The sequence below is a fragment of the Oncorhynchus gorbuscha genome, linkage group LG02, assembly GCF_021184085.1.
Source record: "Oncorhynchus gorbuscha isolate QuinsamMale2020 ecotype Even-year linkage group LG02, OgorEven_v1.0, whole genome shotgun sequence".
Classification (NCBI taxonomy): Eukaryota; Metazoa; Chordata; class Actinopteri; order Salmoniformes; family Salmonidae; genus Oncorhynchus; species Oncorhynchus gorbuscha.
Genome location: NC_060174.1, coordinates 88,431,682 through 88,454,211, shown reverse-complemented (window position 1 = coordinate 88,454,211; position 22,530 = coordinate 88,431,682). Strand labels below are relative to the sequence as shown.

The following is a 22,530-nucleotide window of genomic DNA, read 5'->3' as shown; positions in this document are numbered from 1 at the left end:
ATCCTGATTTTTCTCCGTCACTCGAGATTCATGTTCAGCACGTTCGACGTGTTCTACAGCGCCTTTTAGAGAATTGTCTCTACGTAAAGGCTGAGAAGTGCTCTTTTCATGTCTCCTCCGTTACTTTTCTCGGTTCCGTTATTTCCGCTGAAGGCATTCAGATGGATTCCGCTAAGGTCCAAGCTGTCAGTGATTGGCCCGTTCCAGGTCACGTGTCGAGTTGCAGCGCTTTTTAGGTTTCGCTAATTTCTATCGGCGTTTCATTCGTAATTTCGGTCAAGTTGCTGCCCCCTCTCACAGCTCTTACTTCTGTCAAGACGTGTTTTAAGTGGTCCGGTTCCGCCCAGGGAGCTTTTGATCTTCTAAAAGAACGTTTTACGTCCGCTCCTATCCTCGTTACTCCTGACGTCACTAGACAATTCATTGTCGAGGTTGACGCTTCAGAGGTAGGCGTGGGAGCCATTCTATCCCAGCGCTTCCAGTCTGACGATAAGGTTCATCCTTGCGCTTATTTTTCTCATCGCCTGTCGCCATCTGAGCGCAACTATGATGTGGGTAACCGTGAACTGCTCGCCATCCGCTTAGCCCTAGGCGAATGGCGACAGTGGTTGGAGGGGGCGACCGTTCCTTTTGTCGTTTGGACAGACCATAAGAACCTTGAGTACATCCGTTCTGCCAAACGACTTAATGCCCGTCAAGCTCGTTGGGCGTTGTTTTTCGCTCGTTTCGAGTTTGTGATTTCTTGCCGTCCGGGTGGCAGGAACACCAAGCCTGATGCCTTATCCCGTCTGTTTAGTTCTTCTGTGGCTTCTGCTGATCTCGAGGGGATTCTTCCTTATGGGCGTGTTGTCGGGTTGACAGTCTGGGGAATTGAAAGACAGGTTAAGCAAGCACTCACGCACACTGCGTCGCCGCGCGCTTGTCCTGGTAACCTCCTTTTCGTTCCTGTTTCCACTCGTCTGGCTGTTCTTCAGTGGGCTCACTCTGCCAAGTTAGCTGGTCATCCCGGTGTTCGAGGCTCTCTTGCGTCTATTCGCCAGCGCTTTTGGTGGCCGACTCAGGAGCGTGACACGCGCCGTTTCGTGGCTGCGTGTTCAGACTGCGCGCAGAAGAGGTCTGGTAATTTTTTTCTGCTTCTGCTCCTGGTCTTGCTGGGTCTCAGTCTGTTCCCTGCCATCGCATCTCTCCTGTTCTTGTTCCTGCCCTTGCTGTGTCTCAGTCTGTCCCTAGTTCTCATTTTTTTTTTTAGAGTAGTACCCTAGTTTCCTTTTTATCGTTTTTCGTTACGGTCCTGAGGAGAGGAGTTGGGTTCTTTTCGGGACGTGCTGGACCGTTTGATCTATGATTTCCTCCGTTGCCGCCAGTGTTCCTCCTCGAGAGCGCCAGGAGGCGCTCGGTGAGTGGGGGGTACTGTCATGTTTTGTCTTATATCATCTTGTCATTTTGCTTTTCCTTCTGTTCGTTTCCCCTGCTGGTCTTATTAGGTTCGTTCCCTTTTCTATCCCCTCTCTCCCCCTCCCTCTCTCTCCTCTCTATCGTTCCGTTCCTGCTCCCAGCTGTTCCTATTCCCCTAATCATCATTTAGTCTTCCCACACCTGTTCCCGATCCTTTCCCCTGATTAGAGTCCCTATTTATTCCTTTGTGATCCGTTCCTGTCCCGTCGGTTCCTTGTTTTGTATTCACCATGCTGTGATTGCGTTTCGCCCTGTCCTGTCGTGTTTTTGCCTTCATCAGATGCTGCGTGTGAGCAGGTGGCTCTATCAACTACGGCCTGCGCCTACCCGAAGCGACCTGCAGTCTGTGGCCGCTTCTCTAGTTATTCCCCTCTACAGACTAGAGGATTTTTGTTATTCCCTGTTTTGGATTTAAATAAACTCTGTTTCTGTTAAGTCGCTTTTGGGTCCTCTTTCACCTGCATGACACACCCTGTGAAAATCAAGGTTACTGGTTATACCAGGGAGAATGTACCAGTCAAAGGAAGTTGCATAGTAACTTTACAGCACAAAGGAAAACAGCTCAAAGCACAGCTGCTGATTGTGGAAAAGAGTGTACAGCCTATTCTAGGAATCAAGTGCATGTGAAAGCTCAATTTGGTGAAAAGAGTGTATGTAGTGACATCAGACTAAAAACGAACAAGAATCATTACTGACTGAGCACGAGGACGTGTTTGAGAGTCTTGGTTGTTTACCTGGAGAACACAAAATATGTACCGATGACAAAACTCCAGTTTTGCACTGAGGAAAAAGCTCAAGGAGGAACTCGAACTCATGGAAAAGATGGACATCGTCACAAAAATGGATGAACCTTCAGATTGGGTGAGCTCAGTGGTTATTGTGGTGAAAAATAACAGCGATCGCAGGATCTGTCTAGACCCGTTAGATCTCAACAAAGCTATGAAGCGAGAGCATTTCTGGAGCAAAGTGGTTCAGTAAGCTTGATGCCTCATCAGGATTCTGGCAAATGAAGTTAGATGATGCAAGCTCAAGGTTATGCACATTCAACACACTGGAGGACAGGTACCGATTTATTTGTCAAACCATATTGGATTCTCTCAGTGCCATAGGTCTACCGCAAGACAATCCACATGATCTTCGAGCACACGATGGATGACATTATCATCTGGGGGTCCACAAAAGAACACGACGCGAGAGTGAGGCTTGCTGGACCTAACACGGAAAGTCAACCTGAAACTAAACAAGGACAAATGTGAGTTTGGTTTGAAAACCCTTACTTTCGTGGGAGACGTACTTTCAGATGATGGAGTCAAACCAGACCAGAGGAAAACATCAGCCATCATCAACATGGAACGCCTGAAGAACAAGGATGACGTCAGACGCTTCATGGGTATGATCACCCATCTTGCAAAGTTCCTACCTAAACTGTCAACACAGTCCGCTCCACTATGATGTCTTCTGGAACAAAAAAACGAAAGGGAATGGTCCCATAAGCAGGAAAACTGCTTCACAATCTCAAAGACAACAATCACAGAAGAGCCAGTGCTTGGGTTCTATGATCCAGATAAAAGCATAACGATTTCTGCAGTTGAGTCACAGTTTGGCCTGGGAGAAGTTATTCTGCTGATAGGATGGCCTGAACAGAAAAATAAACGTCCAAGGAGAATACAGGATTACTGGATGTGCAGAGTAGAGCTCACCATTGTGGATGACATAGTGTTCAAAGGCAACAAGATTGTCATTCTCATGACACTACGCAAAGAAATGCTACAGAAAATACACAAGTGCCACTTGGGTGAGGAGAAATGCAAACGACGAGCACAAGTGGTAATGTACTGGACAAGAATGAAACAGGAAATTAGCCAGAACTGTGAACTGTGTATGATCTACAGGCCGAAGCAGTAAGCAGAGCCGCTAATGCCTCATCCAGTACCCAACTGATCCACTACAAAGTTGGAGTTGACCTTTTTGACTGCAATGGCAAAAGTCACATTGTTGTTACCAATTACTACTCAAACTACCTGAAGTAACAACACTGCCAACTACCTCCAGCAAAGCTGAAATCATTACTGTAATCAGTTTTCGCAAGACATGGGGTTGCGTCTGAACTGTACTCCGACAATAGCCTGCAGTTGATTTATTTTACCTTTATTTAACTAGGCAAGTCAGTGAAGAACAAATTCTTATTTACAATGACGGCCTACCCCGGTCAAACCCGGACGACGCTGGGCCAATTGTGCGCCGCCCTATGGGGTCCCAATCATGGCCAGATGTGATACAGCCTGTATTCGAACCAGGGACTGTAGTGACACCTCTTACACTGAGATGCCGTGCCTTAGACCGCTGCTCCACTCGGGAGGCCGATCATTCGCTAACGACTGGAGATTCTGACACACCTCCAGCCTCAACTACCCAAGGTCCAATGGCTTAGCAGAGAGTTCAGTCAAAATTGTCAAAGGTCTGATGAAAAAGGCACATGATGGAAAAGAGGATTTCCTAAAAAAATATGATCTACTGCAGCACATCACTGCAGAACGGACTTTTACCATCACAAATGTTGATGTGACATCGCATCAGAACCAACCTACCCATCCATGAGGATGTGCTAACACCCAGAGGTGCTCACAAAGTCAAACTCAAAGGAAAAGCAGAAAGACAAACAAAAACAGCGACACGAGAAAAGTGCAAGACACTTACCTGAACTGAAACCTGGAGATCATGTACGACTCAGAGACATCACTACAGGAATCTAGATGCAGCAAGGGTGTGTGCAGAGAGAAGTTGCACCGTGATCCTATGAGATCCAAGCGGAGCATGGATCACAACTGAGACGAAACAGAGTGGATCTAAAGCTTCAGCCATTCACTCAAGGGACTGAGGATCATCAGGAGGATACTGCTGAAGCATCAACTGCCTTTAGAAATGGACAATTCAGTCAGAACACCCTGACTGACAACGAACGCTGTACCACTGCTTCAGTAAGCACTTCAGCAGAACAACCAAAAAAGCCTTTCAGGGGCTCTGACAGTCCTATTGAGAATTGCTAAAAAATAAAGAAAAAGAGGCACCTGGACAGAATGTTTTTGTTCATGTGAAAACAAATAGGGCCACAATAGAATACTAAAGGAAGCAAGATGTGTTGTCATGGGTTAACATTAAGACTACATTACCCAGCAGGCTATGCGAGGGTGGGGAAGTTGAAGTATGCCTTGCATGACTACACAAGGAGATTGCTAGCTGAAGTATGTTTATTATTCAATTAAATCAGTAAGCTAAAGGAGTTAGATGTAAAAGGAGCAGCTTCTAACTAGTGTTCAGTTAAATGCTTGTTTTAGATATGAAGAGCCCATTCAGATAAGTGGAGGGATTTCAGTCGGCACGCACAGAAATTGTAGCGACAATTTAGGCTACCCTTGTTTTTAACGACAAGCAGGGATATGAGAATTCTTGAACCTGATCCTAGTGCTGTAGAGACAAAAAATCTGAACATTCATGACATTGGCTAAGTTCAGAGAGTAGGGTGTTCAATTGCATATTTTGTGTTGGAAAGATAGATATTAGGCAGATCCTGATAAGCCCAGTGCCCTTGGAAGAAGTGTTAAACGATTAGGTGATCAATAAAACACAAGAGCCAGAATGTGTACTCTGATGTTCTTAGCAGGAGAGATCCAAGGTGCTAATCCCAAAGTTTTAGAGGAAGTTTCTCCAAGGGAATCAAACATACTATCACTAATCAATCGCTCAATATTTCCCCTTCTTGGTATAGAACAAAGGGATGCAGTGACATTTAAACTATATTAGATGGTAGTAATTACCATACATTTCCTTAATTCCAGCAAGATTCGATTGGTCCACATTTAATTTGTTTTAAGTTGCTTAAAAGGGATGTTGGAAATCCAAACTCCATACCAAGTAATTGCTGCCGAAACGTGTGTGTGTGTTTGCATTTGTTTGTGTGCGTGTTGGTTTCACCACATATAATGAAAGACCTACTGGGGAAAAGGCACTCTGGTAATTTCATATCTGCCATTTTAAGAGAAAATATGTAGGTGTATGGGTACAATCTGATCAACCATCTTCTCAATCCAAGCTCTTTTCGGCAAATAAGACTTGTTCCCACATTCAGCTATTTCCCTTCTCTGTCTGAAAAAAGGTCCACTTTCTTTGGGAAACTGATGGTTACAAAATACGTAGTTTTTTTTGTAGCCCCACTACTGCAGGAGTTGAAAGAGTTGTTCACCCTGGAGGGTGTCACTAAAATAATGGACAGAGGCTAAGAGGGGAGGAATGAGAGTGGGGTTTAAATGCAGCTTGTGAGAGACAAAGGTGTATCGAAGTGGTAGATGGGATGGTTTGAATGACGTAAGTCCCGTTGCTCCCAGATAAAGATTGAAAAAAGGAGTGATAGGTTTTAGGCACAAAAACTTTATCCAAGCTGGGAGAGAGCGCATGAGGATGGCTCATGTCATGTCAACTCCGACCTTGCAGGGGGTCCAGAGAAACTACGTTACGCCAGTGAATTGCATTGAATGCAAAACTTACATATGGTTTCACATTCCATTCCATTTGTTTTAATAACATAAAGTCCTCTGTGAATGTGGGAAAAATGTATTTCAATCAATGAAATGTATCGTATAAGAACTTCTCCAGGATAACCACTGCTCCCATAACCATATAATCAGCTATAATATTGATGATTATATCGCTACCATTGTTTTGTTGATTAGCTAGACCACCCAATTTGGCATTTTACATTTTTGAGTGACTATTATCAGGGCGAAATATCAGTGCAAGATGCATCAAAATGCACCAAATGTACAGTTTAGTTGAACAACAGTTATAGGCAAAACTATGTTTCCTTAAACTGAATGGATTAATCCCCATTGATACCATGAATAATGTACTGGTAGTCGCTCATGAAGTTGTCTTGCTACTATGCTGACGTGCATTGGACATCACATCAAATACTTAAGTGCATTTATAAATAATAGATACGATCACAGTTGTATCAAAGGATTAAGGTCATAAACATTTTTTTTAACCTGTATTTTACTAGGCAAGTCAGTTAAGAACAAATTCTTATTTTCAATGACGGCCTAGGAACAGTGGGTTAACTGCCTGTTCAGGGGCAGAACGACAGATCAGATTGTACCTTGTCAGCTCAGGAATTTGAACTTGCAACCTTTCGGTTACTAGTCCAACGCTCTAACCACTAGGCTACCCTGCCGCCCCAACATAACTCTCACTGTAAAGTAAATATTTAATGATGGAGTTAAAGTTGATAGTCTCCTGTAAGGTACTAAGTTATAAACATGCCCAATAGGTTTCTATTGCCATCTCACAGATGTGTTCTCAGTTCCATTGAACAACACAGAAAGATCAACAAACTCAAGATATAAACATGCCCAATAGCTTCTGTTTGCCAGCTCACGTGGTTTTCAGTTCAATTCATCACCACCATACAACCTATTTAAAATGGATGAGTATTTTTTAAAGGCATTTCATTTTGGATTTCTATTTACTGCTAAACTTTTCTGGAGAGGTGCATTGGGAGGTTATCTATTCCCATCTGCACTGCACAGTGTATTCAGCGAAGATTATAACACAGTATATTTCATTATATGGTGAAGGATCATTGTTTGTGGTGTATCTGATGCTACACAGATAACCTTGCGTACGATGATGTTATCTTCATATTGGGTTTATGTGATTAAATTAATTAACCTTGAAAATATAACAGTGGAAACTGTTATATTTATCTTCCTCCCTACATAATTTGTCTATAATATAATGAACGATTGCTGGAAACAGAAAGATGGAAAGATCAACCGAAGTGGTGGAACAAATATGGATATTTTTTTTAACGGGTGGCCCAATGACATTACATTTATTGCTATTATTGTTTCTGTCAGAATTCCCAAGGTGAAATAGTTCTGAAAGCTTTACTGCTGCATAGGCAGTGCAGTTGTGACTTCCTCGTGCGATTGCTAAGGGGGTATAAAGACAACCACTGGTCTTAGGTGGTAATATACATCCAGTCAGATTCCAATTTCATATTTCACCCCATCCAGAAATATACTGTGCAGCAGTCAAAAACTATCCTATTGTGGCCACAGAGCAGATCAAAGGCCACAGATGATTACCTCTCATGGATTAACCAATAGATTAAAGACTAGAGCCTTGAGTCATGGCAGTGACAAATACCACCATCTCTTCTGTTCACCCTTGGAGAGAGCAAGAGAAAGGGAGGAAGTGAGAAAAAGAAAGCGAGAGAGCAAGAGGGAGAGCGAAAGAGAAAGCAATCCAGTTGAGAAAATTGAGGGGGGGGTGTGGGAAGCAAGTAAATCAAAGGGGGTTGTGTGGATTTCCTAAACCAAACAAGTTGTTCCAAGCGGTGTGTAATTCACCCACAGATGATGGGTTTTACAGCCCTTTTGCCTGTATTCTATCCAGCGGGATCTGTAAATCTGTCAACGAGAGAGTCAATTCCATTCCCTCTCTCTGTAATCTCATTTGCCTGCGGTGCCAATGGTGCATCAAATGCCGCTGACTTCTTCTCCGGTGGCGGATTACCGCGCGAGATGCCTTGGCGCTGGCTGCTGTCGCCACGCCGACGGAGCCTGGGAGTAAATCCCACCTGTCCCACATGAGCCGCTCCATCAACCACCAAAAATCCATTATCCTGGAATGTTTTAAGGGCCTAATGGAGTCCTTATCTTTATTTTGCACTGGGAAATATTTAATTACACGCCATAGTAAAAGTTCCCTGGTTATCGTCACCCCCACCCACCCACATTTACATATCTATGCATTTCGAGGCTGAATGAAAACATTTTGTTAAGACAGGTGTTGACTCAAGCCGATGTGTTTTCACAGTACCGGTGGCTGACAATCATTGTGCCTGTTCTTTGCACGTGTCATTCCGCGTCGCAGCCAGCCTTTGAACACAGGAGTTCCTATCGACAAGATAAGGGAAAATAACAAGCATGTGAATGTCGCTTATTTCTGGCAGGGTTGTTTGTTAGACCCCATGGTGGGTCTTTTGTGTGTGTCCCCTTCACACACCGTGGTGTTACATTCCTTGTAAAACCTTGAGTGTTTTGAAAGAAAAAAAGAAACAATTGATACTGTGTGCTAGAATATACAGTGGTGTACAATGGCGATTCAGCAGTATAGACTCTCATTGTGTCCCTCTCCACACGGAAATTTCGTAACAAGACTTTTCCCACAATCCCTTGGTTTTAATGTTTTTGTACTTCCTTTCACATCAGAGAAGCACCAACAGCCCAGAGTAAGAATCCCTTCAGCAAGGAGAGTACAAATGAAGCACCATAATTACTAGTCAGAGAGAAGACTCAAAGGCAGCAATGCATTTGGTTTTTAATTTGTACTGGAAGCATAGCTAACATAACACATCTATTTAAGAAGATGCTATGAATTCAATAGCAGGCTCATTATAGCATAAACACTTGCCTCTATGGTGGAGGGGTCTCCATGGTGATTAGGGGGAGAATTGAAGTGGGGGTGTTACTTTTCCCAAAAAATGGCTACATGGTAATTCAGTGTCAAGTCAGGGTCTCAGATTGTGGTTTAAAAAATAGATACAAAATACTTTTTTTTTTGCAGAATTGGTGAGCGAGGGGAAAAAGTTGACACATTGGTTTAGAGCTTGAAGGCCTATGGTTTTCTAACTGTGGGGTAGGCTTAAGTAACTACCACATCTTAGATATTGGGGTCTTATCAACTTAGTTCATGTCAGTCCACTACTGGATTGGTTCCCTAACGACAAAGAAAAGCGAACTAAAGGAATCATTGACAACCAAACCAGAACAGAAAGTGTTTCAAAACAGGTTCTGAAAGTTGGCAAAGCAACTAGAAAATAGTTCTAAACGACACCCACCATGGATACCCACTGGATTTTCTTCAGAAAATATAAACTAAAGGAAAAACCAACACAAACTTAGAATAGGGAGTTCGAAAGAATATGGCTCAAACTAAACAGGGGAAACCACCAGAGTCAGGCTGTTTTGTTACCTACAGTGGACACGCTATACCACACACCTCAGCTAACATGAGTTGTAGGTCTCCCAACATCTCTTCTCTTCAACTGATGCACTGGGCCAGCAGGTCTTAAATACCAGCTGGGCCAGCACTGGTGAAACACATCCTGACTAACGAGGTGACTCCAATCAGTGTACGCAACACATAAACAGGACATATGCATCCAAAACCAACCTTGAAATGGAGAAGGGAAAAAAGCCTGTAAAACTACCGATAGAGCTAATTGGGAGTATTTTTATAAACCCACTGTGTTATTATTCCAGATAAAGAATGAAACAGCCAGGGACCAATAGCATTAAATGAAAAGCACATTAAAGATGATTGACTAATCAAGGTCGGAATTGAATAAGATAACACAGTGAACCAGATGGCCCTATGCTGCACAGATACTTTTCTATTTTATAAACTCCAACGCAAGATGCTTAGCTTATTAATTACAACGTCACTGGTGAGCGATGTCAGAAATGTTTCTTCTTCAAAATGCCTTAAGACTGTTCTCCATATTCATTGGAGCTGATTATGTAAGGCCTACACATGTTATATGAGTAAGTAAACCCCTAGACGTGCACGTTGTTTCCCCCTAGCACTACACAACTGATTCAAATAATCAAACCATGATGAAGAGTTTGAATCACCTGTGTAGCACTAGGGCAAAAACCAAAACATGAACCCCTTGGGGTCCCCAGTATCAAAACAGTGCAGCACTATTAGAAATTGTATTTTATGTAACAAAATTTGGTTTGAACAAAACGTTACCAAACTGTCTTTGCTAGTCAGAGTGAAATGAACTAGGTGTGAAAGCGGCTAAAGCTACCCTTTATACATCATTATGGGTTCATGATGGTACATCATGGTACATCATCAGTGACAAGAGAGAAGTTTTCTCCCGACAGAGGGAAATCTCACAGGAATAGAACCCCATAACTAATTGCCACGCGCACAGTCCCGTCTCAAGCGGACACCTATACAATGATCTACTGGGCCAGTGACCACCAGTAGGTACTGTAAGCTACAGGTTTGCAAGAACCTACTTGAATTTAGATATTCTTGCAAAACACGGACTGCACTTCATTTTAAATGTGTGGATATGTGAAAACCCTTCTCCCCGACTTGGTGAGGTCAGTGTGAACAATCTCATGCCAGATCCTTCCCCCACCCAAGCCCTGTCCCTTCAGGCTCTGCACCCAGTCGGAGGCAGAGGAAAGGGTTCATGGTCACCTCCCTGGATGACCTTCTAGAACAGACAGCAAGTGCCTTCCTGTTGACATGCCAGTTCCTCATCCTGGTGCTAGAGGAGGGTGGGACAGTGGTGGAGTCAGCTCTTGGTCCTCCAGAAGGGAGAGATGTGGTGTGTAACCATCAAAGCGACTCTTTATGAAATCTACACACTGTCATACGACATCCAATGCACGAGGGCCAAGGATATCTTGAAAATGTCTTCTGTGTTGCCTGACGTATTTGGCGAGAGTGCCAGGGTAGTTGCTTCTGTGTTGTTCCTCATACATACTGCAGTACATTGGGGATGATGAATACTAGGGCATGACCAAAGTCCAAGGCCCTGTTTGAGCTCTTTAAATTGCACCAGGTGACAACAAAGTGTCTAGGGCCTCTTGAATGCCATTTGTCTTCCTTCATGAAATGCTTGTGGACCTTGTTACTGTCTGGTTTAGTTGAGCCATTGCACATTTATGTAAAACAATGTTGACGATACACATCAAATAAAAGCACTGCCCTGCTGGAGGAGGATGTAAATACAGTACATGCTAATTTTTACTTTGGGGAACAAATCCCAACGCTCATGCATCTCTAGTTGGGATTTGGCCCTCATGATGTGACCACGTACGATTGTTGATTTTAAAGTCTGTTTAAAAAAACAAATCTGGTTGGTCTCTGTAGCAAAAGATCAGTGTTCTTAAACACTCATCAGTGTTCTTATCCCTTGAACACTGGATGTCCTCATTGTGTCATTGTATGTTTCTAAAATGTGGGGGTTAGTGTGAGTAGGTGAAAAACATGACTGAAATGTTGCTTGGATTGACTTGAGATGGTGACTCTTTTACGGTTTCCATTCTCCATTAGTAGATTGGCAATCTACTGGGGTGAATCTCAAGTTTTCCTTGATTCCTCGCATCCTCTCTATGCTCAGTATCAGGCCGCATTGGAGGAGAAGATCACCTCAGATCTTCTCCTACAATGAGTTTTGGGAATCGACGAGAGAGGATTCGGTGGGATGTGAGGAATCGAGAAAAGACTTTAGGGCGGCGGGTAGCCTGGCGGTTAAGAGCGTTGGGCCAGTCACCGAAAGGTCGATGGTTGGGGTCCCAAAGGCAACTAGGTGAAGAATCTTTCCATGTGCCCTGGAGCAAGGCACTTAACTCTAATTGCTCCTGTAAGTCTCTTGATTAGAGCTTCTGCTAAATGACTCAAATGTAAATGTATTGCAAAAGCCCTTAGAACAGCAAAACATGTTTATTAAAGTGCGATCGTCGAGGGAAACAAACCTTAGAAGCGGAGCAGCAGGGCTTTTAAAACAGCTGTTGTGTCACTGGGTTTAGCTCGCGCTCAAGTGCTGTGGTAAATAATCCCACACAACACCCCCATCAACACACACACTCATCACAACTCACCTCACAATTCTCATTAAACCTCCCCTTAGCCCCCAGTATAAATCTCCTATTGCCTCTTAGACTCGATTAAAGATGCAACGATAAAGACCATTTTCTTATCAGTGCATTGGCAACTAGATTTGGCCTAGGCCCAGGTGTGAATAGATTAAAAACAGTTCCAGGCTACATCTTTCCTCTTTTCCTTTTTTTTGTGGTGATGATATGATGATACACTCTGTTGACTTCCTTTGCCAGAGACATACAGCCATGCAGTGTTTAGTGTTTCCAGAGATACTGTATGCTCCCTATAGCATGATATACAGAGTGCAGCTATTCTCTTTTCCCACACAACTCTTTCGCCAGATTAAAGACAGATTAAAAATAAGAAGGCACTTTAACTCCCGCCTAACCTGTGGTAGGGGAGAATGCATGTTCATCTCTCGAAAGGAGTTTGTGCTTAGACTGCCCAATAGCTCCACTGCCCCCACACTGTGGCTGAATATGTGTCACTGCAAAGTGCACTTAACCTGCCTACCGGATTCAGGGAGCCATTACCAAGGGGTGATAAAGAGGGGTCCATCGGCATCAATCTTTTTATTAGAAAGTAATGGTCACTTCCACTTCGAAGATGTCCACCGGCCCCCCTGAGCTAAAGGGCCTTCTCTCTTGTCGATTGCTTGATCCCCTCCTATGATTGAGATCTGGGAGATCACTCATCCCTGTGGGGAGGAGGTACACCATCACATTCCGATTCCCGAGCCACTTGGAATCCCTCTCCTATGCAATAACCACCGTCTTCTGCAACAGACTCCTCTCGGCGACCGACGACTCTGACGTTTTTCACGTCTTGTTTGTTTACTCTTAATTATTGTTTTTCTTCAGGAGCTCAAACCCCCAGACGAGCATATCGCGGTCGTGCACCTCCTGGCTGCGCAAAATGCAATTCCAGCTATTCCACACCCTGGGAAAACTCACATTTGCTTTATTGTCTTTTTACAACGTTCTCATGGGATCCAATTAGATAGTGAGCAGACTTCACTCCGGGATAAATATTAGCGATCAATGTATCGGGCATGGTTCCACATTAAACTGTGTGGCTATGATAAGGCATAGGATCCTATCTGGATTACTTAGGATCTAAAAGCTCTCTGGGTAGGGGAGGAAGGGTGCACAACAATCGGTAAATTACCCGTCTCAATTACTGTCTTCACCCTGTTCTCTTGAACCTGTATTCTGATATTTCCAAGTTGTTTTGTAATCATGACCAAGACCTGATTACCCAAGTTCCCTAGTGGACAAACACAATCTTAAAGATGGAGGCATCTGGTGCCAATCAGGAGGGTGTCAGAGAGCAGAACTGCTGAGGTGCTCGTTTAACTCCTGATCATGCTCGATTTCATGCACATCTGCCATCCATATTCGACAAAGCATGAAAGATGCAATCAATGATGGCTCCTATCCCGGGCAACTCTGGTAAAGTATTGTACAGTATATTAGTCTATTCAGGTCCTAGTCTATTGTGGTCCTTCTGTAGCTCAGTTGGTAGAGCATGGCGCTTGTAACGCCAGGGTAGTGGGTTCGATCCCCGGGACCACCCATACGTAGAATGTATGCACACATGACTTTAAGTCGCTTTGGATAAAAGCGTCTGCTAAATGGCATATATTATTATTATTATATTAGGTAAAATTAGTGTTGTTCCCTTTCTGTTAATTACAGTGAAGTAGAAAAAAAGGTGAAATGTAAAGTTCAGTGGGGTTAGTCTTGTTGATCTGAAAAAGATGGATGACCACCTAATTGTCAGCACATTGTCACAATTAATAAGCACACTGGGGGGAATATCTTGTAGTGTGAACCCAGCTAGCAAATGACATTCTAAGAACCATGTGTTTCTTAGAGCTTGGTGAGAGCGTGGTTGTCCTGTGGTTATTTTGCATACAACCTTCCCACAATGTTCTGGGAATGGTGTAGGATAGCCAGCTAGTACATAACATTCTGAGAACCATACAGTATGTTTCTTAGGTGGGAATTTCAGTACTTCAGCATAACGTTTTCTGCAGGTTTTCTCATGGTCCTATTTAAAAGTCATGTTCTCAGAACATTAAGAAAACTTTCCATAAAAACCACAAGCAAACAATAGTAATGTTTCAAGAACATTCTAAGAATGTTATTTAAAAACATATACATTCCGTTCTCAGTATCAACAAAACGCTCTCTATCCTCTATCTTTGTAAGGGTGCTTGTTTTCTTTTGAAATGGGGTCTGGTTGAATAGACTAAAATGAACAGCTTTGTATGAGTTAAGAAAAATGGCATGCCAGCTCCATCCTGGTGGTGCAGTTGACTAATTCCATGGATAGAGAACAAAAGATCATAGGTTTGAATCTCGCTGATGCTGTGCCACAATAAATTTTAAAAAGGTGTTTGCATGAATAATGTCTAAGCAAATTAATTTCTGTGTGTCCTATCTGTGCTTGGAGTTCAAAAGAGTTAACCTAAGCTAACAGTGTTATTAAAAGTCCTATTGAAACATGTTCTCAGAATGTCATAACAAATCATATCCTTTCTCAGAATGTCTAATAACAAATCATTTCCGTTCTCAGAATGTTAATAAAACCTCCTACGAAAACTTTCAGGGAACCATAGTAAAACATTCTCAGAACCTCCCTGCACGCTATAGTGGAGGTTCCCAGAACAGACAACATTTTCACTTACAGCCTCAGAATGTTTAAAAGACGTTCAGTGTTACCAGTCAGGAAATATATGGCTTCATTTCCAGAATCATTGCAAACCAAAAATAGATGTTCCTACAACTTCCAAGGAACCAAGTGTGCTAGCTGGGAAGATTATCCATTGTACTAAACCCACATTGTGGTTTCCCTTGATCTTCAATTGATTGAATTCATTGTTAGGGCCTTAGTCTATAACTTCTATAACATTCTATTATTGTCTTTAACATCACTTGTTATATAAGTCAGCATTATTGATGTGAGAATTGCTACATCTGTCCCAGTATTTTTTATGTATGGAGTGCAAATTAAGTGCTAATTCCTACAGTGTCAGTGTTTGTTAACTGTTCAAGTTTGTTAACCTTATACGTCACCCGAGACCCCAGCAAAAATGGGCTTTTCATTAATCTGACTAAAATGTATCTGCATGTCCAGCCCTTCTATTTAGTTTCACAGTGAAGTGTTTTACTATTTTCTTTTTAGGACAACCAGGGCTACAAATAGAAAACAAAACAATGTATATGAAAGCTGTAAGTACAGATTGTTTGCTCACTGAGAAATGAATAACCAACTAGTCAGTGAAAACTGGGTGGCGTTCGGAGTTTGTGACAACATCTATGTGAGCTTATTACAGTATTATAGATTTTGTGTGTGCATGTTTGTGAGAGTCTCAGCTTTTAATAGTTTGTAGCTCAACATTCAACCGACAATTTTTTTGTAAAAATCCCAGACCCCGAGCCCCTTCGGGATCCATCCTTGTCTCACAAACGCTGCTCTAGCTCAGTCCCTGTTAATCACACAGACTGGTACCAATGGATGCAGAAGAAATAGCTGAATCCAATGGTATAACCTAGAAGTCTGTAGCTCAAAGTGAGAGCAAACATCGGCTGTTACTGCTCATTTGCAACAGCTAACATCTCTGAAATGGGGAGGTCATTTAGCCATGTATATTGTTAAATCTGCCATTCAGCGAAGTTTGAAATATACTTGAATCACCTCGTCTCTTGTTTAGTGATGCGATATTAGCGGTGCATTTAGCCTTTTTATACTGTAACTCAACCAATATAAAATATAGATATCATTCCTAATTTAAGATCACCCTCTGTAACGCTCTATCTTTTTGTCTTCTTGAGACAAACGATATAGTCAGGCAACACTGAAAATAGTTAGATTAAGATAAGCTACAGTGCATTTGGAAAGTATTCAAAACCCTTGACTTTTTCCACATTTTGTTACATTACAGCCTTATTCTTAAATGGATTAAATAAAAAAAGAATCCTCATCAATCTACGCACAATACCCCATAATGACAAATCAAAAACAGTTTTTTAGACATTTTTGCAAATGTAAAAAGAAAACAGATACCTTATTTACATAAGCATTCAGACCCCTTGCTATGAGACTCAAAATTGGGCTCAGGTGAATCCTGTTTCCATTGCTCATCCTCGAGATGTTTCTAGAACTTGATTGGAGTCCACCTGTGGTAAAATTCAATTGATTGGATATGATTCACACACCTGTCTATATAAGGTCCTACAGTTGACAGTGCATGTCAGAGCAAAAACCAAGCCATGAGGTGGAAGGAATTGTCCGTAGAGGTTTGAGACATGATTGTGTCAAAGCACAGATCTGGGGAAGGGTACCAAAAAATGTCTGCAGCATTGAAGGTTCCCAAGAACACAGTGGCCTCCATCATTCTTTAATGGGAGAAGTTTGGAACCAACAAGACTCCTCCTAAAGTTGGCTGCTCGGAACAAACTGAGAAATCGGGGGAGAAGGGTCTTGGTCAGGGAGGTGACCAAAAACCTGCTGGTCACGCTGACAGAGCTCCAGAGTTTCTCTGTGGAGATGGGAGAACCTTCCAGAAGGACAACCATCTCTGCAGCACTCCACCAATTAGGCCTTTAAAGTGGCCAGACGGAAGCCACTCCTCAGTAAAAGGCACATGAAAGCCCGCTTCGAGTTTGCCAAAGGGCAGCATGAGAAACAAGATTCTCTGGTCTGATAAAACCAAGATTGAACTCTTTGGCCTGAATTTTAAGCGTCACGTCTGGAGGAATCCTGGCACCGTCCTCACGGTGAAGCATGGTGGTGGCAGCATCATGCTCCGGGGATGTTTTTTAGCGGCAGGGACTGGGAGACTAGTCAGAATCGAGGGAAAGATGAAGTACAGAGAGATCCTTGTTGAAAATCTGCTCCAGAGCACTCAGGACCTCAGACTGGAGCAAAGGTTCACCTTCAAACTTGACGGCCCTAAGCACACAGCCAAGATAATGCAGGAGTGCCTTCGGGTCAAGTCTCTGAAAGTCATTGAGTGGGCCAGCCAGAGCCCGGACTTGAACCCGATTGAACATCTCTGGAGAGACGTGAAAATAGCTGTGCAGCGACTCTCCCCATCCAACCTGACAGAGCTTGAGAGGACCTGCAGAGAACAATGGGAGAAACTCTTTAAATAAAGGTGTGCCAAGCTTGTAGCATCATACCCAAGAAGACTCGAGGCTGTAATCACTGCAAAAGTGCTTCAACAAAGAACTGTGTAAAGGGTCTGAATACTTGTGTAAATGTGAAATGTACATTTTGCAAAAAAATCTAACAAGCTGTTTTTGCTTTGGCATTATGGAGTATTGTGTGTAGATTGATGAAGGGGGAAAAAACTATTTAATCAATTTCAGAATAAGGCTGTAATGTAACAAAATTTAGAAAAAGTCAAGGGGTGTGAGTACTTTCCGAATGTGCTGTATATCCTCTGATCTATTAACTTTTAACATATCGTGCCATAGTGCTCTCTTAAGTGTACGTGTACGTATTCTCAAAATGGACAACAGAGGTTCAAACAAAGTGCTATTTAAAAGGGTATGCCCTTTAAATGTAAGATCCACACACACTGCTGTGATCTGGTGTCTGCCATTAAGGCTGAGAGTATTTTGATATTGCTCTTTGTAACCTGCTGCTCTCTTGTTTGTGATTAAAGCGCAGGGACAGTGGGTGTAATTAGCAAGCATCATCAGCCTGGCTAATGGCCATGGAGGAACTTCCCCTTTTATGACTGGGTCCAGACAGAATTACAGCAGAGCAGCACTTAGCCGCAACATAAATTACTTGACATGAACTGTGACAGATTGTGCATATGCATACCTTTTGTGGGGGACCTAAATTAGGTTATATTAAGCACTATGCAATTCATTGTTCACTGAGTTTCAATGGCTCCGATGACAGATACGGTACTGTATGTGGCAATTATGTATGCCTGTATCACAAAGGATCATTTCTACTTCAGTGAACAATTTGGGTTATAAACATATAAGCTCACACAGCTTTTATGAAATGGCAAAAAATAAATGTTTTGACTTACTTGTAGGTAGGACTGATATCTGCAAGAAATACTGTAAGAAAGTTGCAATGCCTTTACTTGGAACTGGAACTGACAGCATTTTAACTACTTTGAAGATATGGAACAAACAGACGACAATAATAATAATCATAATATCAGTCAAAAATATAAAATTTCCAGTTTATGCTACAAAACCAATTTTATAAGAGGTTTTAAAAATAGGTTATATTTGACTCAACGTTCCATGATTAATGGGTGGCAGGTAGCCTAGTGGTTAAGAGCGTTGGAGTAACTGAAAGGTTGCTGGTTTGAATCCCTGTCAAGCCCTGACCTTAGAGAGCCTTTTTATTTCTGTATTTGGTTAGGTCAGGGTGTGATTTGGGTGGGCATTCTATGATTTCTATTTCTTTGTTTTGGCCGAGTGTGGTTCCCAATCAGAGGCAGCTGTCTATTGTTGTCTCTGATTGGGGATCATATATAATTTGTCATTTTCTGTTTGGGTTTTGTGGGATCTGTATAGTTTCTTTGCCTTACAGAACTGTGCACTTTTTTTGTCGTTGTTATTTGCCCTTTGGTGTCATCAAATAAAAAGACAATGTAAGCCTACCATGCTGCACCTTGGTCTGGTCATTCCACAAATGAGAGCTGTAACAGTCCCCAAGCTGTTTCATTTTCAATGACTGAATATTTTGGACAAAAACTGACAAGTGTAACTAAGGCTGGGAATGTCAACACAATCAAACTAGCAAAGGCAATGATCACAAGTCAGTCATCATTTGGCTAATAGGCTAGTGTGTGTATATATTTATGTAACAAGCTAAAAACACAGAGCCTAACGTTAGCTAGATAGATAGCTAGCTGCTAGGAGGATGTCATGTCATTGGAGGAGTGGGTGAGTGAGTGAATTGTCCCATCATATCGTTTTTTTGGTGGCTACACACAGCTAGAGATGCAGGTGTCATTTGGTTAGCTAGCAAGAAATGTGAATCGCTTTGCTAGCTAGCTATGCTGAATGAATGTTATCCAGTTAGCATATCTCTTGCGTTCGCAAATTCACTCTGACTAGCTATCTACTCAGATTTCAGAGCACTCTAGTCTGAGTGTGACATAGCACAGAATAACTGATACATTTATGAACGCGCAAAACTCGCTGAATATGACTGATGTCAGTAAACGTAGGCAAAAAGTAATTGTTAGTCATGAACCCTCTATATAACATGTAAACATCCTATCCAAATCTGCTAGGGTGAGTAAAATACTCAGCGAGGTGTTCTCTCATTTGTGTCTGGAAGTAGCTAGCTACCAAGCTAGACAACTTTAGCCAGTTAGCTTGGGTGCTTGGTTGGGACAACACATGCATTGGCAGGCAGCTGCAGAAGGAGAGCAGGCCATTCCCCATCGTTTATCAGTGCAATTTTGACAACCAACTAGTTGAAAAAGTTTGAGAGGGTTTATCTAATTTTCCTTTGTTAGCTTTTAGTTCATCTTGCTCTGGTTTGCATTAGTGGTTTATCTTGTTGTTGTTGATGTGCATATAGGGAAGAGTCTATATTCTATAATGTAAGAGAACTTCTGTGGTATTTAGCTACACTACATATTTGCTGTAATCCATTCAAGTGAATTTTGTGTCCTTTGTCAAATGCTTTCTAATGATATAAAGTCGCGCTGTTGCGACTGCTTGTAAACACACAGCCCAGTTGAAAGTGAATGATGGCAGGACCTTATGGCAAGTGGCTTGTTTGCATATAGTCCTACTGTACCTCTGATTGGCTATGGTGCACTGCTCTGCGTAGACTTTAAAGTGTATGGGAGAGTCTTTCACTAAGATAACTGCAGTTGAATTGTCAATTTTGAGTTATGATTTTATACACTTTTATAACTATTGACTCTGACCCTTTTTAAGTGACAGTTTAAAGACATGCCCTTCACGCTAATTTAAACTTTGGCTGCACACATGATCTTTAGGAATACCAATCTCAGTGTGGAAATAAATATAAAACACAGGGAAACCACGTTTTTCACTGCACTGGGCCATGCCGTAAGTCATAGCAACATGTGTATAATTGCAGGAAATTCGTTTTAAAACAGTAAAATGTTCTCTCCACCCCATGGCAAAATAAGTAAAATTGCAGGAAATTAGCTGTAAAACTGAAGAAAAATAATCTCTGCCCCATGGCAAAATTAGTAGGATTGCATGACGTTTTGTGTACAAAATTGCACTAGTTAAAATTGCATTAACTTGTGCAATGGCAAAATGTGTAAGATTGCATGAGCGCAACTCTCTCTGTTTATTTTGCAGAGACCCCCCAACCAAATCTGGTTTAGGGCCCCCAAAGGGCTAGGGCCAGCACTGTGGCTTGCATAGGCTATATAAATGCACTGCAAGTAGATGATTTACACATGTAATAGCCTGGAGTGTGAACGTGGATGCTATGAGTCAAGGGCGGTATATTTAGTCCACATGTCTTTATCCACACCACCAAAACACTTGAGTCATACCCACCAATTTCACCTGTTAAAGGTCTGAACAATATATCACGCAATCTGTAGGCAGTCTATAGCATCTGCATCCAAACACTTGGCCCACTGGTGATTTTATTCGGCTTTCTGAGCAAAAGAAAAATGTAAATTTTATTTTAAATGTTTTATTGTTGGACATAAAAGACTATAAAAACATCAGCTCCAAGTGATTTTACATTTTGGAGATATGTTTCAAAGTATTCCCAGGCATATTAGAGTGATACGGTATATGTGATCGTATACAAAATGTAAGCAATGTTTGAAATTATGTTTTAGTCAAATCTTATAAATGTTTGGGCTTCTTGCGGTCAATTTGCAGGCAAGAAATTATTTGTAATTATGTTATGATCCCCTGAAAATATCGTCCCGCTGCTGAATCTAGTTGATGATCCCTGACCTAGAGCACGTATAGCGACGATGAGGGGACGCTGTAGGATGAAGATAGAATAATCACTAAAACTCGTGTAGCCTAGATCCAATCCCAAGAAAATCCGCATCTGTTGGAACGAGATAATCACGCATTTGTCTTGTTTTTGCGCCCTTCTGCGTATTTGGCACCGGTTGTTAAAGTTTTATCACTTAATCGCAAACGAAATAGCGAAATGTGTTTTCTCTGCGTGCTATCCACAACTGCGACCGTTAATTTTCTGTGAATGCGTGTACTGTCATCATCAATAAGCAGTTGGACCATTCGGAAAGGAAGTGCACACATTTCCATTCTGCGAGCTACAGAATAGAACAGCCTGCACATATTTTTTGAGTGCGCAGTAGGGATAGCGATACTCCTGCATATGCTATGCTGCACCTGTAAAGAAGATTTGGATTACCAGATGAACTGTAGGCTATTAACTAACCCGCGCTCGCTCCACCGGACAAAATACGCATTTGCCTTTTAAATCAACTGACGCGTTGTGTGTCTCGACAAGCAGTGGGATTTATAAACCGAAGATGGGTGTTTGTGGATACTTTGTCGTGTCTTGGAAGTGCCTGGTGGTTCTGTCATTAAGGGTACTGTTTCTTGTCCCCCCAGGTTTGCCTGTCCACAGTCAAGGGGATTCCCAAACCGATAATAAAGTAATGGACAATATTACCGTCAGGCAAGGCGAGACCGTCTTTCTCAGGTAAAAACCCTTTCTAATTATTCATACACTGTCACTGGTTGCGAATGGTTTAAAAAAGTCATTACGTTTATATGATTCCAACGTTGCTTTGACATTTGAAATGACAGGAAAAGTGTTTGTCAGGTTAAATTATACGATTCACACTGTATGGTCATTTCCGCGTCATGTGCATTTTGTCATTGAGGGGGATTCCAGAGGATTAGCCTATGCCAGACTATGAAGCAATAGTCCCAGCAGTTAAAATTAACTCCAAATGATTGTTGTGTAACGTGTTGAACTAAGGTGCTTATGGTGGTGGAAGAAGTCTATTGATATGGTCCACAAGCTACGGAGCATCACAGAGATGTAAACATCCTATTGGGGGGAAAAATGGTTGAATCAAGTTGTTTCCACGCAATTTCAACCAAACAATTCCATGTGATGACGTTGAATCAACGTGAAAAACGGATTTGCAAAAAGTAATCACTGTAAGGGAATTTCGTCTTTTTCACCCAACTTTTAACCTAAATCAAATAGCAGGGTTTAATTCACGTTAGTTGACAACTCAACATAATCTAAATCAAAACTAAGCACTGAACTGATGTCTGTGCCCGGTGGGATGGGATATGAACTGGACTATAATAGACACTGGGGAATAGAGAAACGGGGAGTGCAGTTATGTTTTGCACATGAACATATTATGTGATATTGCACATGCATACTGTAAAT

General features: G+C 42.1%; 1 protein-coding gene across 4 annotated transcripts in view; it reads left to right on the top strand.

The window, feature by feature from the left end:
* Nucleotides 1–22,530, top strand: part of LOC124012275 (opioid-binding protein/cell adhesion molecule-like) — a 442,736-nt gene that overhangs the window by 278,735 nt on the left and 141,471 nt on the right. For 2 of the 4 annotated variants that reach the window (XM_046325748.1, XM_046325742.1), the window contains exon 1: nt 21,189–21,822. In XM_046325748.1, the coding sequence (XP_046181704.1) occupies nt 21,650–21,822 (173 nt within the window). In that variant the 5' untranslated portion in view covers nt 21,189–21,649. Of the gene's footprint in view, nt 1–21,188; nt 21,823–22,530 lie in introns of those variants that run through there. The other 2 variants (XM_046325754.1, XM_046325761.1) reach the window with 2 other exon arrangements.